The 12,230-nt window shown below is 42.0% G+C and overlaps 1 protein-coding gene across 4 annotated transcripts in view; it reads right to left on the reverse strand.

Moving 5' to 3' along the window:
• LOC121288580 (dnaJ homolog subfamily C member 11) overlaps positions 1-12,230 on the reverse strand; it is a 45,678-nt gene that overhangs the window by 10,739 nt on the left and 22,709 nt on the right. For 3 of the 4 annotated variants that reach the window (XM_041207187.1, XM_041207188.1, XM_041207190.1), the window contains 6 exons: positions 11,464-11,549; positions 10,866-10,982; positions 8,711-8,866; positions 7,515-7,584; positions 2,077-2,134; positions 1,061-1,203 (listed from right to left, as the gene is read on the reverse strand). In XM_041207187.1, the coding sequence (XP_041063121.1) occupies positions 1,061-1,203; positions 2,077-2,134; positions 7,515-7,584; positions 8,711-8,866; positions 10,866-10,982; positions 11,464-11,549 (630 nt within the window). The remainder of the gene's footprint in view (positions 1-1,060; positions 1,204-2,076; positions 2,135-7,514; positions 7,585-8,710; positions 8,867-10,865; positions 10,983-11,463; positions 11,550-12,230) is intronic. The other variant, XM_041207189.1, reaches the window with a different exon arrangement.

A 12,230-nucleotide genomic window follows, 5' to 3' on the forward strand; every position in this document is an offset into this window, starting at 1 on the left:
GTTGCTCAATACCAGGTCTAATATAGCCTGCTGTCTGGTTGGCTATAGAATGTGCTGTTCTAAGAAACTATCCCTAAGATATTCTATGAATTCATCTCCGCCCATCTGATTTTTCCAGTCTCTATGTAGACTAAAATCTCCCATGATTATTGCAATATCTTTCTGGCAAGCTCTCATTATCTCTTCTTCTATACACTGTCCTACTGTATGGTTGCAATTAGGGGGCCTGTACACCACTCCCACAAGTGACTTCTTGCCTTTATCATTTCTCATCTCAACCCAAACCACTTCTACATCCTGGTTTCCTGAACTTAGGTCATCCCTCTCTAATGAGCTAATACCATCATTAATTAACAGAGCCACCCCTCCACATTTTCCTAACTTTCTGTCCTTCCCAAATGTCATATACCCTTCAATATGTGATCCTGTAGCACTGTAATGGCTATCATAACGTACTTATTTATAAATTTCTAATTGCACTGTCAGTTTATATGTTTTATTTCAAATGCTACGTGCATTTAGTTTTGTCCTTCTGTTATTTTTGAAGCGTCTAGCCTTATCTACTGATTTACTCTTAGATTTGAGCTCTCTGTCCCTTCCGTCTTGCTACAAGTATATAGGGCTTTGGTGAGACCACACCTGTAGAACTGTGCACAGTTTTGGTCTCCTTATGCAAGGAAGGATATACTAGTTTTAGAAGGATTGCAACAAAAGTTCATTAGACTGATTCCTGGATTGAGGTTACTCTCCTATAAGGAGACACTGAGTAGAAAACACGTATATTCCCTAGAGTTTAAGAATGAGAGGTGATCTAACATAAATGTATAAAATTTCTAGAGGACTTGACCATTTAGATGCTGAGAAAATGCTCCTCTTCTCATAAACTAGCATCATAGTCTCAGGATGCTTTTGGGGAATGGGAGGTGGATGAGGGAACAGGGAGAAAAAGGGAAAAGATTGGATAGTCATTCCTGGGCCGGAATGAGGGCAGTGTAGGCAATACAATATTGGAGAACTGAAGTGAAAGGCAGGTCCTTATCAAAGAAACATTCAGCCTCACCTTACAGGCTTCAGTAAGAATGAGTTTTGACTCCTTCACCAGGCACTGAAGAGGAACAGTCACATCAATCACCTTAGCCCTCTCATTCCTTCCACTGCTGTCAGTCACAAACTTCCCATACCAGGCGTTGGTGATAATTAATCCTGGAAGAGACAAGCGGACATTTACACATGTTCCAGCAATACCGTGCTCACACCAGTCACGCCTAATATTACTGCACAAGCCAGTGAGACTATAAAACACCGATTCTCAAAATGGGTCCTTTGGCTTGGAGGGGTTTTCAAAGGTCTTGAGGAGGGCATGGGGTCAGTGGATTCCTGTCTATATAGGGTCTGGTACTGTACATCTTGAGCAGAGAGTCTATATTACTCAGGTTTTGTCTCTATTGCAAAATGCCAATTGTATAAAATCCGTGGCAATTATAGCACTGCTTTTCTTTAAGTTCTTGAATCACCCTTCTGCCATTTAGTACAGGGGCACTCCAGCGCTATGTGGATATGGGTCACGAGGTTCCCAAGGAGTAGATAGATTTGGCTGAGGGAAGGTGGGGCTCCTAGGAGAATAAGGATATGGATCAGATGAGAGAACTGCTCCTTGAAAATACATCAAAATTAGCAGGAGGCATCCACACAGAGGAGATTGGAAAAATGACTATTATCTTGAGGCATGAAATACAGAATCCAAAGATGTGGACTTTGGGAGGTGTGATTTCTCCACAGGACACAGCCACAGAAATACCCCCCCCCCACCCCCCCCACCATTTTTCATAAATTACTTTCTGCTGTGGCATACATCACTTTCTCAGTTTGAGACTAAAAAAAAAATGAATTCATCTTTAATCCTTGCATTCATTGTGGGGATGAATTTCAACCTCAGTTACTCTGGATTTTATAACTCAGGTCATGTTACAGCAATTCATCATGTGTGGGGCTGGGCTAATGCAGCATTAATGGGTGAGAAAGAAAACACAATAAAAATAATGACATTAAACTCAAACGCGCAACGCAAATTCTCACCTAGCTTAGACTCCTCTACTTCTATAATCCTCCTCACAGATTCCTGCATCAACCGAACCTAAAACAAAACAAAAGCTGTTACAGAGCCTCAGTACACAAATTACCTACCATAAACAGCAGAGAGAGTACATGCATTAGATCAACATCTTTACTAGATACAGTAATAGGAACATTTGTGAACAAATTCTACTTACTTTATTTAGACATTTTGTTTTTCTACATAAAGGTGCTAAAAAAATGCAAGCTGTTGTTTTTAATGAAACATAGGAATTGCAGGGTGAAAAAAAGACTACATTCCATCTGGTTCGACTTCTACCATCCAGATTGGCACATGATACAAAAACAACAGATTGGCTGACTAACTCCAAATAGGAAGCTCCCTGATTTTAATTGCCCCACCTTTGGCAGCCATGCCTTCAGCTGCTGAGGCGCTACGTTCTGGAATTCCCTCCCTAAACCTCTCCATCTCTCCTTCCAATTTAGGATGTCCCTTAAAACCTACCGTTTGGACCAAACTTTTGTTCTTTGGTCCTAATATTTCCTTAATGTTGTTCGGTGTCAAATTTCAGTTGATAACACACTCCTGTGAAGCATTTTAAGGTGTTTTACTATGTTAACGTCACTATACAAATGCAAGTTGTGTGCTGCTAAAGAAAATTCAAACCAAAAACATAACCTTAAGAACAAGCTTTCCTGCTTATAGTAAGAGACCCAGCAGTAAAAACTGACTTTACTTTCTAAAAGCAACAGACTCAATTATTGATTGTGCTTGAAATCTTCAGAGAAACACTTTAGAAACCATCTAGGTCTTGGATAGCGAGTCAGTGTTTTGAAACACTGCACTACAGGCTCACAATTTCCCACATTTGCATATCCTAATAACTTATACTTATGCTGTGCTTTTAATTTAAGGTGCATCCCAAGGCATTTAACAGGTCAACACAGAGAAATGTAACATCTAGACAGGCATTGGGAAGGGTAGTTGAGACTTTGGCTGAACACATGAGGTATTGGGAAGGTTATTAAAACAGCAGAAAGAAATTAAAAGAAGAATCTCAGAGTGGGGCTGTGGTGAATGAATATGCTCTTGAGGGAGAGTGTGGCTGGGGTCAGAGGAGAGTCAGAAGAAATTGCAGACAATACAGAAATTAAAAAAACACTGGAAATGTGCCCACCTGTGTTAAGAGCTCTTGCTGGTCTTCAGATGAAGTGTCTCAGCCCAAATCATTAACCTGCCCTTTCCAGCTTCAGATCCTGCTAGACAGCATTGCGGGATGGTGCAAAGCTTTATGTTGCCACATAGTGGTAAAAATTTGGTACTACAGTAAAATGCTGACAGGTTGGGGGTGGATCCTTCCCTTTCCCTTGCTTATAGTGTTTAAAATATGGATTAATTTCTAAGAACATTCCACGGTTTATGCCTTGACCTGGCTGATTGTCCAAGGAACTTTACAATTTCCAACTGCAGAACTTGGGTCTCCACAGCAGGAGGAAGATACAGATGTGCTTTACCTTTAAACTAGCTTGTGTCAATGCTAAGCTGGGAGCTTCTCTGCACATCACTCATCCACATACAAGTTATTTTATTCCAGCAACATAACAAAGAAATGATCTTTCCTATTGGGATTGGCATAAGTCTCTCTTTCCTCTCAATTCCTTGCTGAGGCGCAGTTCCCAGATAGTCTTCACACTCTAGTTCTGGCTTAAATGACCATTTTTAATGTGTGAGCTGGATACCTGGCCAGTATCACAGCCTCCCCAACTCAGGTCAGAAGGGCAGGATTGGCAGCTCAATATTCCTGATTATAGGGTATTCACACAAGATAGAGAAGGGGTCATAATATTGATCAAGAAATCAATTATAGCAGTGAATAGGGATGATATCTTGGAAGAATCATCAAATGAGGCCATGTGGGTAGAATTAAAAAACACAAAAGGGGCAAACGTGCTGTTGGGTGTGTACTATAGGCCTCCAAACAGTCAGGGAGAGATAGGGGATCAAATATGTAATCAACTTTGAGAGAAGTGTAACAGTAAAAATGCAGTAATAGTAGGGGATTTTAACTACCCAAATATCAGCTGGAATAGTTTTAGTGTGCAAGGTAGGGAGGGGGCAAAATTCTTAAGTTGCATCCAGGAGAACTTTTTTAGCCAGTATGTAGAAAGCCCAAAAAGGGAAGGGGCAGTTCGGGACCCAATATTTGGAAATGAGCCTGGGCAGGTGGAAGGTGTATCAGTAGGGGAACATTTTGGAGATACTGACCATAACTCAGTTAGACTTAGGATAGTTATGGAAAAGGATAAGGTTGGGCCAGGAATAGAAGTTCTAAACTGTGGAAAGGCTAATTTTACTAAGATGAGATACAATTTGGCCCAAGTGGACTGGGAGCAGCTAATTGCAGATAAAACTGTGTCTCAGCAATGGGAGGCATTCAAGGAAGAAATAGCAAGAGAACAGGGCAAATATGTTCCCATAAAGACAAGGCAGGGGGAGGGGCGGCGGCGGGGAACCAACTCCAGAGAACCCTGGATGTCAAGGGACACAAAGGTTAGGATTAAGAAAAAAAGAGAAGCTATGGGCAGATACCAAGGGCTCAATATGGCAGAGTCCCTAGAGGAGTATAAAAAGTGCAGGGAGGAACCTTAGAAAGGAAATTAGGAAAGCTAAGAGAGTGCATGAGAAAGCATTGGTGGATAGAATAAAGAAAAACCCAGAGAGGTGTATTAAATACATAAAGATCAAGAGAATAACTAGGGAAAGAGTAGGGCCAATTAGGGACCATAGAGGTAACCTGCGTGTGGACCCGGAAGACGTGGGTACAGTCCTCAATGAATACTCTGCATCAGTCTTCATAATGGAAAAGGATGATACAGGTATAGACATCAGGGTGGAGGACTGTGAAATATTAGAGGAAATTAACATAGAGGGAGAAGAGGTACTAGCGGGTTTAAGGGCTTTAAAAGTGGATAAATCTGCAGGCTCAGAAGAGATATTTCCCAGGCTGTTGAGGGATGCAAGGGAAGAGATATCGGGGCCCTGGCAATAATTTTCAAATCCGCCCTGGCCACAGGTGAGATGCCAGAGGACTGCTAACATTGTCCCATTATTAAAAAAGGAAGGGATAGACCAGGAAATTACAGGCCAGTCAGTCTAACTTCGGTGGTGGGGAAGTTACAAGGAATTCTGAGGGGCAGAATATATCTACACTTGGAGAGACACGGGTTAATCAGGGATAGTCAGCATGGAATTGTCAAGGGAAGGTCCTGTTTGACAAACTTGATTGAATTTTTTGAGGAGGTAACCATTTTTTAATAGTGGGACAATGTTAGTCTTCCAGTGCTCTGGCACCTCACCTGTGGCCAGAGAGGATTTGAAAATTACTGCCAGGGCCCCTGATATCTCTTTCCTTACCTCTCTGAACAGCCTGAGATACATCTCATCCGGGTCTGCGGATTTATCCACTTTTAAGGCCGCTAAACCCGCTAGTACCTCCTCTCCCTCTATGTTAATTTCCTCTAATATCACGCAGTTCTCCACCCTTATGTCTATACCTGTGCCAGGAGTGTTGACGAGGGTAATGCATTTGATGTGGCCCACATGGATTTTAGCAAGGCTTTAGATAAGGTCCCACATGGCAGACTGGTCAAGAATGTAAGAGGCCAGGGGATCCAAGGCAAAGTGGCACGTTGGATCCAAAACTGACTGAGAGGCAGGAAGCAGAGGGTGATGGTAGAGGGAAGTTTCGGTGATTGGAAGTCTGTTTCCAGTGGGGTTCCACAGGGCTCGGTGCTGGGGCCCTTGCTGTTTGTGGTGTACATAAACGCTTTGGACTTAAATGTGGGGGTATGATCAAGAAGTTCGCGGATGACAAGAAAATTGGTCGGATGGTAAATATTGAGGAGAATAGCCGTAAACTGCAGGAGGATATCAGTGGACTGGTCAGGTGGGCAGAGTAGTGGCAAATGGGATTCAACTCGGAAAAGTGAGAGACAGGGGAAGGCTAACAAGGCAAGGGATTACACTATGAATGAGAGGACCCTAGAAAGTACTGAAGATCAGAGGGACCTCGGTGTGCATATCCACAGATCCCTGAAGGTAGCAGGGCAGGTAGATAAGGTTAAGGTAGCATGTGGGATACTTGCCTTTATTAGCCGAGACATAGAATACAAGAGCAGGGATGTTATGCTAGAACTGTATAAAATGCTGGTTAGGTCACAACTGGAGTATTGTGTGCAGTCCTGGTCACCAAATTATAGGAAGGATGCGATTGCACTGGGGTGAGTGTCGAGGAGATTTACCAGGATGCTGCCTGGGTTGGAGAGTCTGGGCTATGTGGAAAGATTGGATAGGCTGGGGTTGTTTTCCTTGGAGCATTGAAGGTTGAGAGGGTACCTGATAAAGGTGTATAAGATTATGAGGGACATAAATAGAGTGGATAAGAAGACACTTTTTCCATTAGTGGAGGGGTCAATAACCAGGGGGGCATAGATTTAAAGTAAGAAGTAGAAGGCTAAGAGGGGAATTGAGGAGAAATGTTTTCATCCAGAGGGTGGTGGGAGTCTGGAACTCACTGCCTGAAAGGGTGGTTGAGTCAGAAACTCTTGCAACATTTAAGAAGTATTTAGATATTCACTTGTGTTGCCATAGTCTCCAGGGCTATGGGCCAAGCGCTGGAAAATGGGATTAGTGTAGTCAGGTCTTTGTTGACTGGCACAGACACGATGGGCCAAATGGCCTCCTTCTGTGCTGCTAACGTCTATGAGTCACTTAACACAGCCATGGGCCAGCCTGGGCTATATAGCTCACTACTTAGAAAGAATATAGTGACCATGGAAGGAGTGCAGCAGATTAATCAGAATGTTATTAAGATTCAGATGGAGAGAGATTACATAAGCTAGCTAGGTTTGTATTCCCTGGAACATGGACAGTTAATAAATAGATTGGAGTTTCCCATGCTTTTGAAAAGCATTGATAGGGTAGACAGAGGAAAGCTTTTAATGCTATTGAGAGAGTCTGCGACAATGGGACACAGCCTAAAAATTAGAGCTTGGCAATTAAGGAGAGAAGTTAGACAACACCTTTTGCATGATATGGTACAAGTGTGGAACTCTCTCCCACAAAAAGCAGTAGGTGTTAGCTCAATTAATAATTTTAGATTTGAGATCTATAGTTTTTTTTTTATAAGCCAAAGGTTTTTTGAGATATGGAGCCAAGATAGGTGGACAGAATTATGATACAAATCAACCATGATTCTACTGAACAGTGGAATAGGTTCGAGGGGTTGAATGCTCTCTTGTTTCTATATTCCTATGGCACAGAGTGCTGCTTTTACCCCCTCACAGAATGTGCGAAGATTTATACCATTAGCACTCCTAATTTTGGCTATAGCATACAGGGTCTGTGCCTAACTGGTAAATGATTAAGGCACATAACTTACCGCTGCCTCAGCCTCCTGCTTCTTCAACGCTATCGTACTCGATGAATTCTCTCTGTGTTTCTCTAATTCCCTGTCACATACACGCATACAAAACAAAATGTCAAGTTATCTCAGTGACTACCCAAAGCCTCACATTTTTTCATCTAAAAAAGATAGAGAAAATGGTATTCTAGGGAATTAGTAATGTAGAACTTATAGAGGGAATAACAGATAACTGAGAGTGAGCTATAGGCTGGATTCTAACAGGAGTTCATACAATTTACAGGAATAGAAATAATACATTTCCAATGGTGTAGCTGACAGTCAATTAATGAATATGTTTCTCTACAAGATTGTAGCGTAGTTTGGACAGACACATCAGAAACTTGCTTCACAGAGCCACCCTGTGGCCAGAGCCTGTGACTATACCATGGGAGCTGCCACAGCAAAATTGAATGGGGAGTTTTGACATACTAATTTAGTAATCTACACTGGCAAAGGTTGTGATAAAAGCTTGAGCAATTTTTAAAAATATAACAGGAAGTCAGGGTTGTATGCAGGAATTTTCTGCCTATCTTTCAGTAATTTTTGTAATAGATAGTAGATGGAGTTGCAGGCTAGAATCGAACACAGATTTGTATCATTTGTATAAATAAAGTGACAGAGATCAAAGGGCATGCTACAGAATAGAATCTGCTAGTGGGGTTTAGATATTGAATAATGGATACTTTGGAGTCAGTTGCAGGCTGGTGTCAAGCCAAGGGGATCAGATAGTTTATAAATAGAAAAAGGTCACTGGCTGAGGATGGTGCCTGACTGTCCTTAGAGTCCAATAAAGAGTTTGCAAAAGCTGATGTGGCACTGACATTCCCTTACTAGATTATACCAATGCATTCAATAATTACTTTAAATTGTTAAGTGCACAAAGGATTTCAGAATCAAATAGAATAGTTTGTTTTTCCCTTTGTCTATTTTCTCTCCCAAAGACGCTGACTTTTTGGGGTACAGATGCTGGGGTGCTCATTGGTCCCTCAATCAAATAGGTATTCTTTGCATGTGCCTGGGGCTTCCTGCTCTGTATGGTTCAGGGGCACACTAGGCAGTACATTCTTTCTAATGAACGACTGGATCAAGTTTAGCTGGAGGAATGAAACACATGGGAGACCTAGAGAAGAGGAAAAAAAGACAGTCCGACACCCTAACAAAGAAACGCTCACTTTTCTTTCTGCAGTTGGAGGTAGGGTTTGATGATGAGTCGGTGCATGGCAAAATAGATGACCAAGGGTCCAACAGTAGCGTAGAAGATGGCACTGGGCAAAAGTTGGTCTGTCAGGTGAATAGGGAAGAAGTAAGTCTGGCTGGCTCGATTTAACCTGTAGCGAAAAGAAGTTTAAAAGCAGAATTCAGAAAGGAAAAGTAAAATCCATGGATGCAGGTTATCTCACTGCTTAAGGATCTCCAGCTTGCTACACAATCTTTAGACATCATCATAAGACACTGCATGCAGGTCATTTCATTTCCCCATAAATTACTGATTCAGCAGTTGGACACCTCCTTTAAATTGCTGGGGTAATTTTGTACAACAACAACTTATATTTATATAGTACCTTTAATGTAATAAAACATCTCAAGGCGGTTCACAGGAACATTATAAAACAAAGTATGATACCGAGTCACATGAGGAGATTTAGGTCAGATGGTCAAAGAGGGAGATCTTAAGGAGTGCCTTAAAGGAGGAAAGCAAGGTGCAGAGGTGCAGGGAGGGTATTCCAGAGCTTGGGACCTAGACAACTGAAGGATTGGCCACTAATGGTGGAGCGATTAGAATTGGGGACACAGAGGTCAGAATTAGAGGAGCGCAGATATTATAGAGTGTTGTGGGGCTGGAAGAAATTCCTGAGGTAAGGAGGGGGAAGGCCATGGAAGGATTTGAAAACATTGATGAGAATTTTAAAATCAAGACATTGCTTGACTGGGAGCACAGAGGTGATAGGGATACAGGAACTGCTACGAATTAAGACACGGGTCACAAAGTTTTGGATGACCTCAAGTTTCCAGAGGGTAGAATGTGGGAGACAGTCAGGGATGTATTGGAATAGTTAAGACTGAACATAACAAAGGCATGAATGAGGGTTTCAAAAGCTGGTCAGCTGAGACAGGGGCAAAGATGGGCGATGTTTCGGAGATGGAAATAGATGGACATAGTGATGGCATGAATCTAAGGTCAGAAGCTCATCTTGGGGGCGAATGTGACACTAAGTTTGTGAACAGGCTGGTTTAATCTTGGACTGTTGCCAGAGAGAGGGATGGAGTCAGTTAGTTAAAGAAGAGTTTGGAGTGGGGACTGAAAACAATGACTTCAGTAAAGGTCCACTCTACATGTGTAAAGAGCTTCAGAAGGCTATTGTTAATGCTCCAGCCTGAGATTCAGCTAAGTCAATACAGCCCAGAGGTTGAACCTAGGACCCTGGGCAATGCATCTACTCACTAAGCTATGGAAGGAGGGGAAAGAATCAACAGCTTGCTCCTGTGAAGGAGAGCTCACTGTGCTTTGCATCAACATTTGTTGTCAACCAGTCACTGGACACAGTTTCAATTTACTATATGCCATTGAGTTTTTAGTTTTGGTCATGATGTTCTGGGAGGCGCTGAGGGGGTTGTCACGGGAGGGACAATTTCTCAAGATTAAAAACTGAACACTTCTGTGAAGTGTTCCACTGCACTGTAGGATGGTTACAATGACTCATAGGAACTGAATAAGCCCATTCACTTCTTTGAGCCTGTACCAACATTCAATCAGATCACAGCTGATCTGTATCTCTATTCCATGTACCTGCTTGGTTTCATATCCTTCAATATCTGTATTGAACAAAAATCTACAAGAGAGGAGATGCAATGATGAGATACGTGCCAGGTGCCTGGTCTGGAATAGGGCTATACATGTTTTCCTAAACTGTATTCTTTAAAGTAATTTATTTTCCTGTTCTCTCAGTGCATTGAGAGGCAGGCAGACAATCCACTCTCTGCCAAGTTTTTTAGTCAATGAGTTGCTGAAAGCAGAATGAGGAGTAAGAAGTGGAACCAACTCCTTTGACCTTCTTATTTGCCCTTCCTCTGGAAAAGCCATCACAAATTCTGGCAACTTCCCTATGGGTACTCCATCTATTGGTGAGCTGCAAGGTGAAATAGTGGGGTTGAAGCCACACCGTGCCATTCAATGGCTCAGCAACTGCACACATCCAGGACACAGGTCACCCGAAATGGAAAAGCAGCAACAAACCCCTCAAGTCATTAACTCTGGCTCCTTAACTAGGTCAAAAAAAAAAAATTCTCAAAGAATTTTACACATGCAAAATATTGTTCAGTACATACTTAATTTTGAGGGACACTCCCTGAGGCACTCCAATACTGACAGTTGCTCCTAGGATGCTGTGTCTGGAGATCTTCCTCTCAGCACCATATTCAACCAGAGTACCAAAGAATCCTGTCCTGCAGGCAGAACCACACCAGGCTCCATGAAACATTGCCACTTCTGTGTAGTTTTCATTCCTAGCTATCCATTATAAGATTCCAGCCTGTAATTCACTCCAGGGTATCCGTTATTCTATACATGTGCCCCCAATACCCTGATGAGATTCCAGCCTGTAACTTATTTTCAGTTATGTGCTATTCTATATGTAAACCATCTGAACCTTCTGATTAACCTGCAGCCTGGAACCCATTCTTGGATATACTTTATATAGAAACCCCCTGAATCCCTTGATAAGATTGCAAGCCTGTAACTCACTCCCGCATATTTACTCCTAGAATTGCCAGAACTGTCTACGTTGTTATCTTTCCTATCATTGTTACTATTTATTAAAGCAAGGTAACTGCATTTCGTATCATATATTGTGTATTAGAAGTGTCTGTACCTTATAAATTAGTAATTTAAACTGTATATTTAAAATTACACCAAAAATATTCTTACTTGATTGTCCCCTTTACTTTGGTTTGGTCGTCATCCTGGAACTTGTATTGGTAGCTCATTAGCATAAATGAATGAGGAATTCCTAGCTGTAAACAAATCAGCATACATTATTTAAAATATTTACTTAAAAGGCTTTAATAACAGAGCAGGGACTAGGTGGCAGAGTACATTTACCTTCTGGAACCTTGCCAGGCTGATGGGATAAAAGTTGCCTCTATCTACAGGCTGTGGGAGACCAATGTAAAATAGGTTTGGACAGTTTCAACACAATCCTGAGTATCAGGTCACAGGACAAAAATACCTTTAATTGGACACAAGTTGCCAATCTCAGTTAGGCAAAGATGGGTGGTGTCAAACCACTACTGAGGTAGGGATAGTGTTAAGGGAACTGTTTATTTATAACCCATATTGAGCCTGCCCTGGGGGTATTTGATGGAATAATGTAGAGGGAGCTTTACTTTGCATCTAGCCTGTGCAGTGTGGAGTACTTGTCTTGGGAGTGTTTGTTGGGGCAGTGTAGAGGGAGCTTTACTCTGTACTGAATCAATGCTGTACCCGTCCTGAGAAAGGGTTTGTTGTTTTGTGTAGATGGAGTTTTAACTCTGTTCCTAACTCACGCTGTATCTGTCCTGGGGGTGTCTGATGGGACAGTGTAGGGAGAGTTCACTCTAACCAGTGCTGTACCTGACCTGGCAGTGTTTGATTGGTCAGGGTAAAGGAAGCTTTATAAGAACAAAAGACATAGGAACAGGAGTAGCACATACGGT

Source organism: Carcharodon carcharias, chromosome 15 (assembly GCF_017639515.1).
Source record: "Carcharodon carcharias isolate sCarCar2 chromosome 15, sCarCar2.pri, whole genome shotgun sequence".
NCBI lineage: Eukaryota > Metazoa > Chordata > Chondrichthyes > Lamniformes > Lamnidae > Carcharodon > Carcharodon carcharias.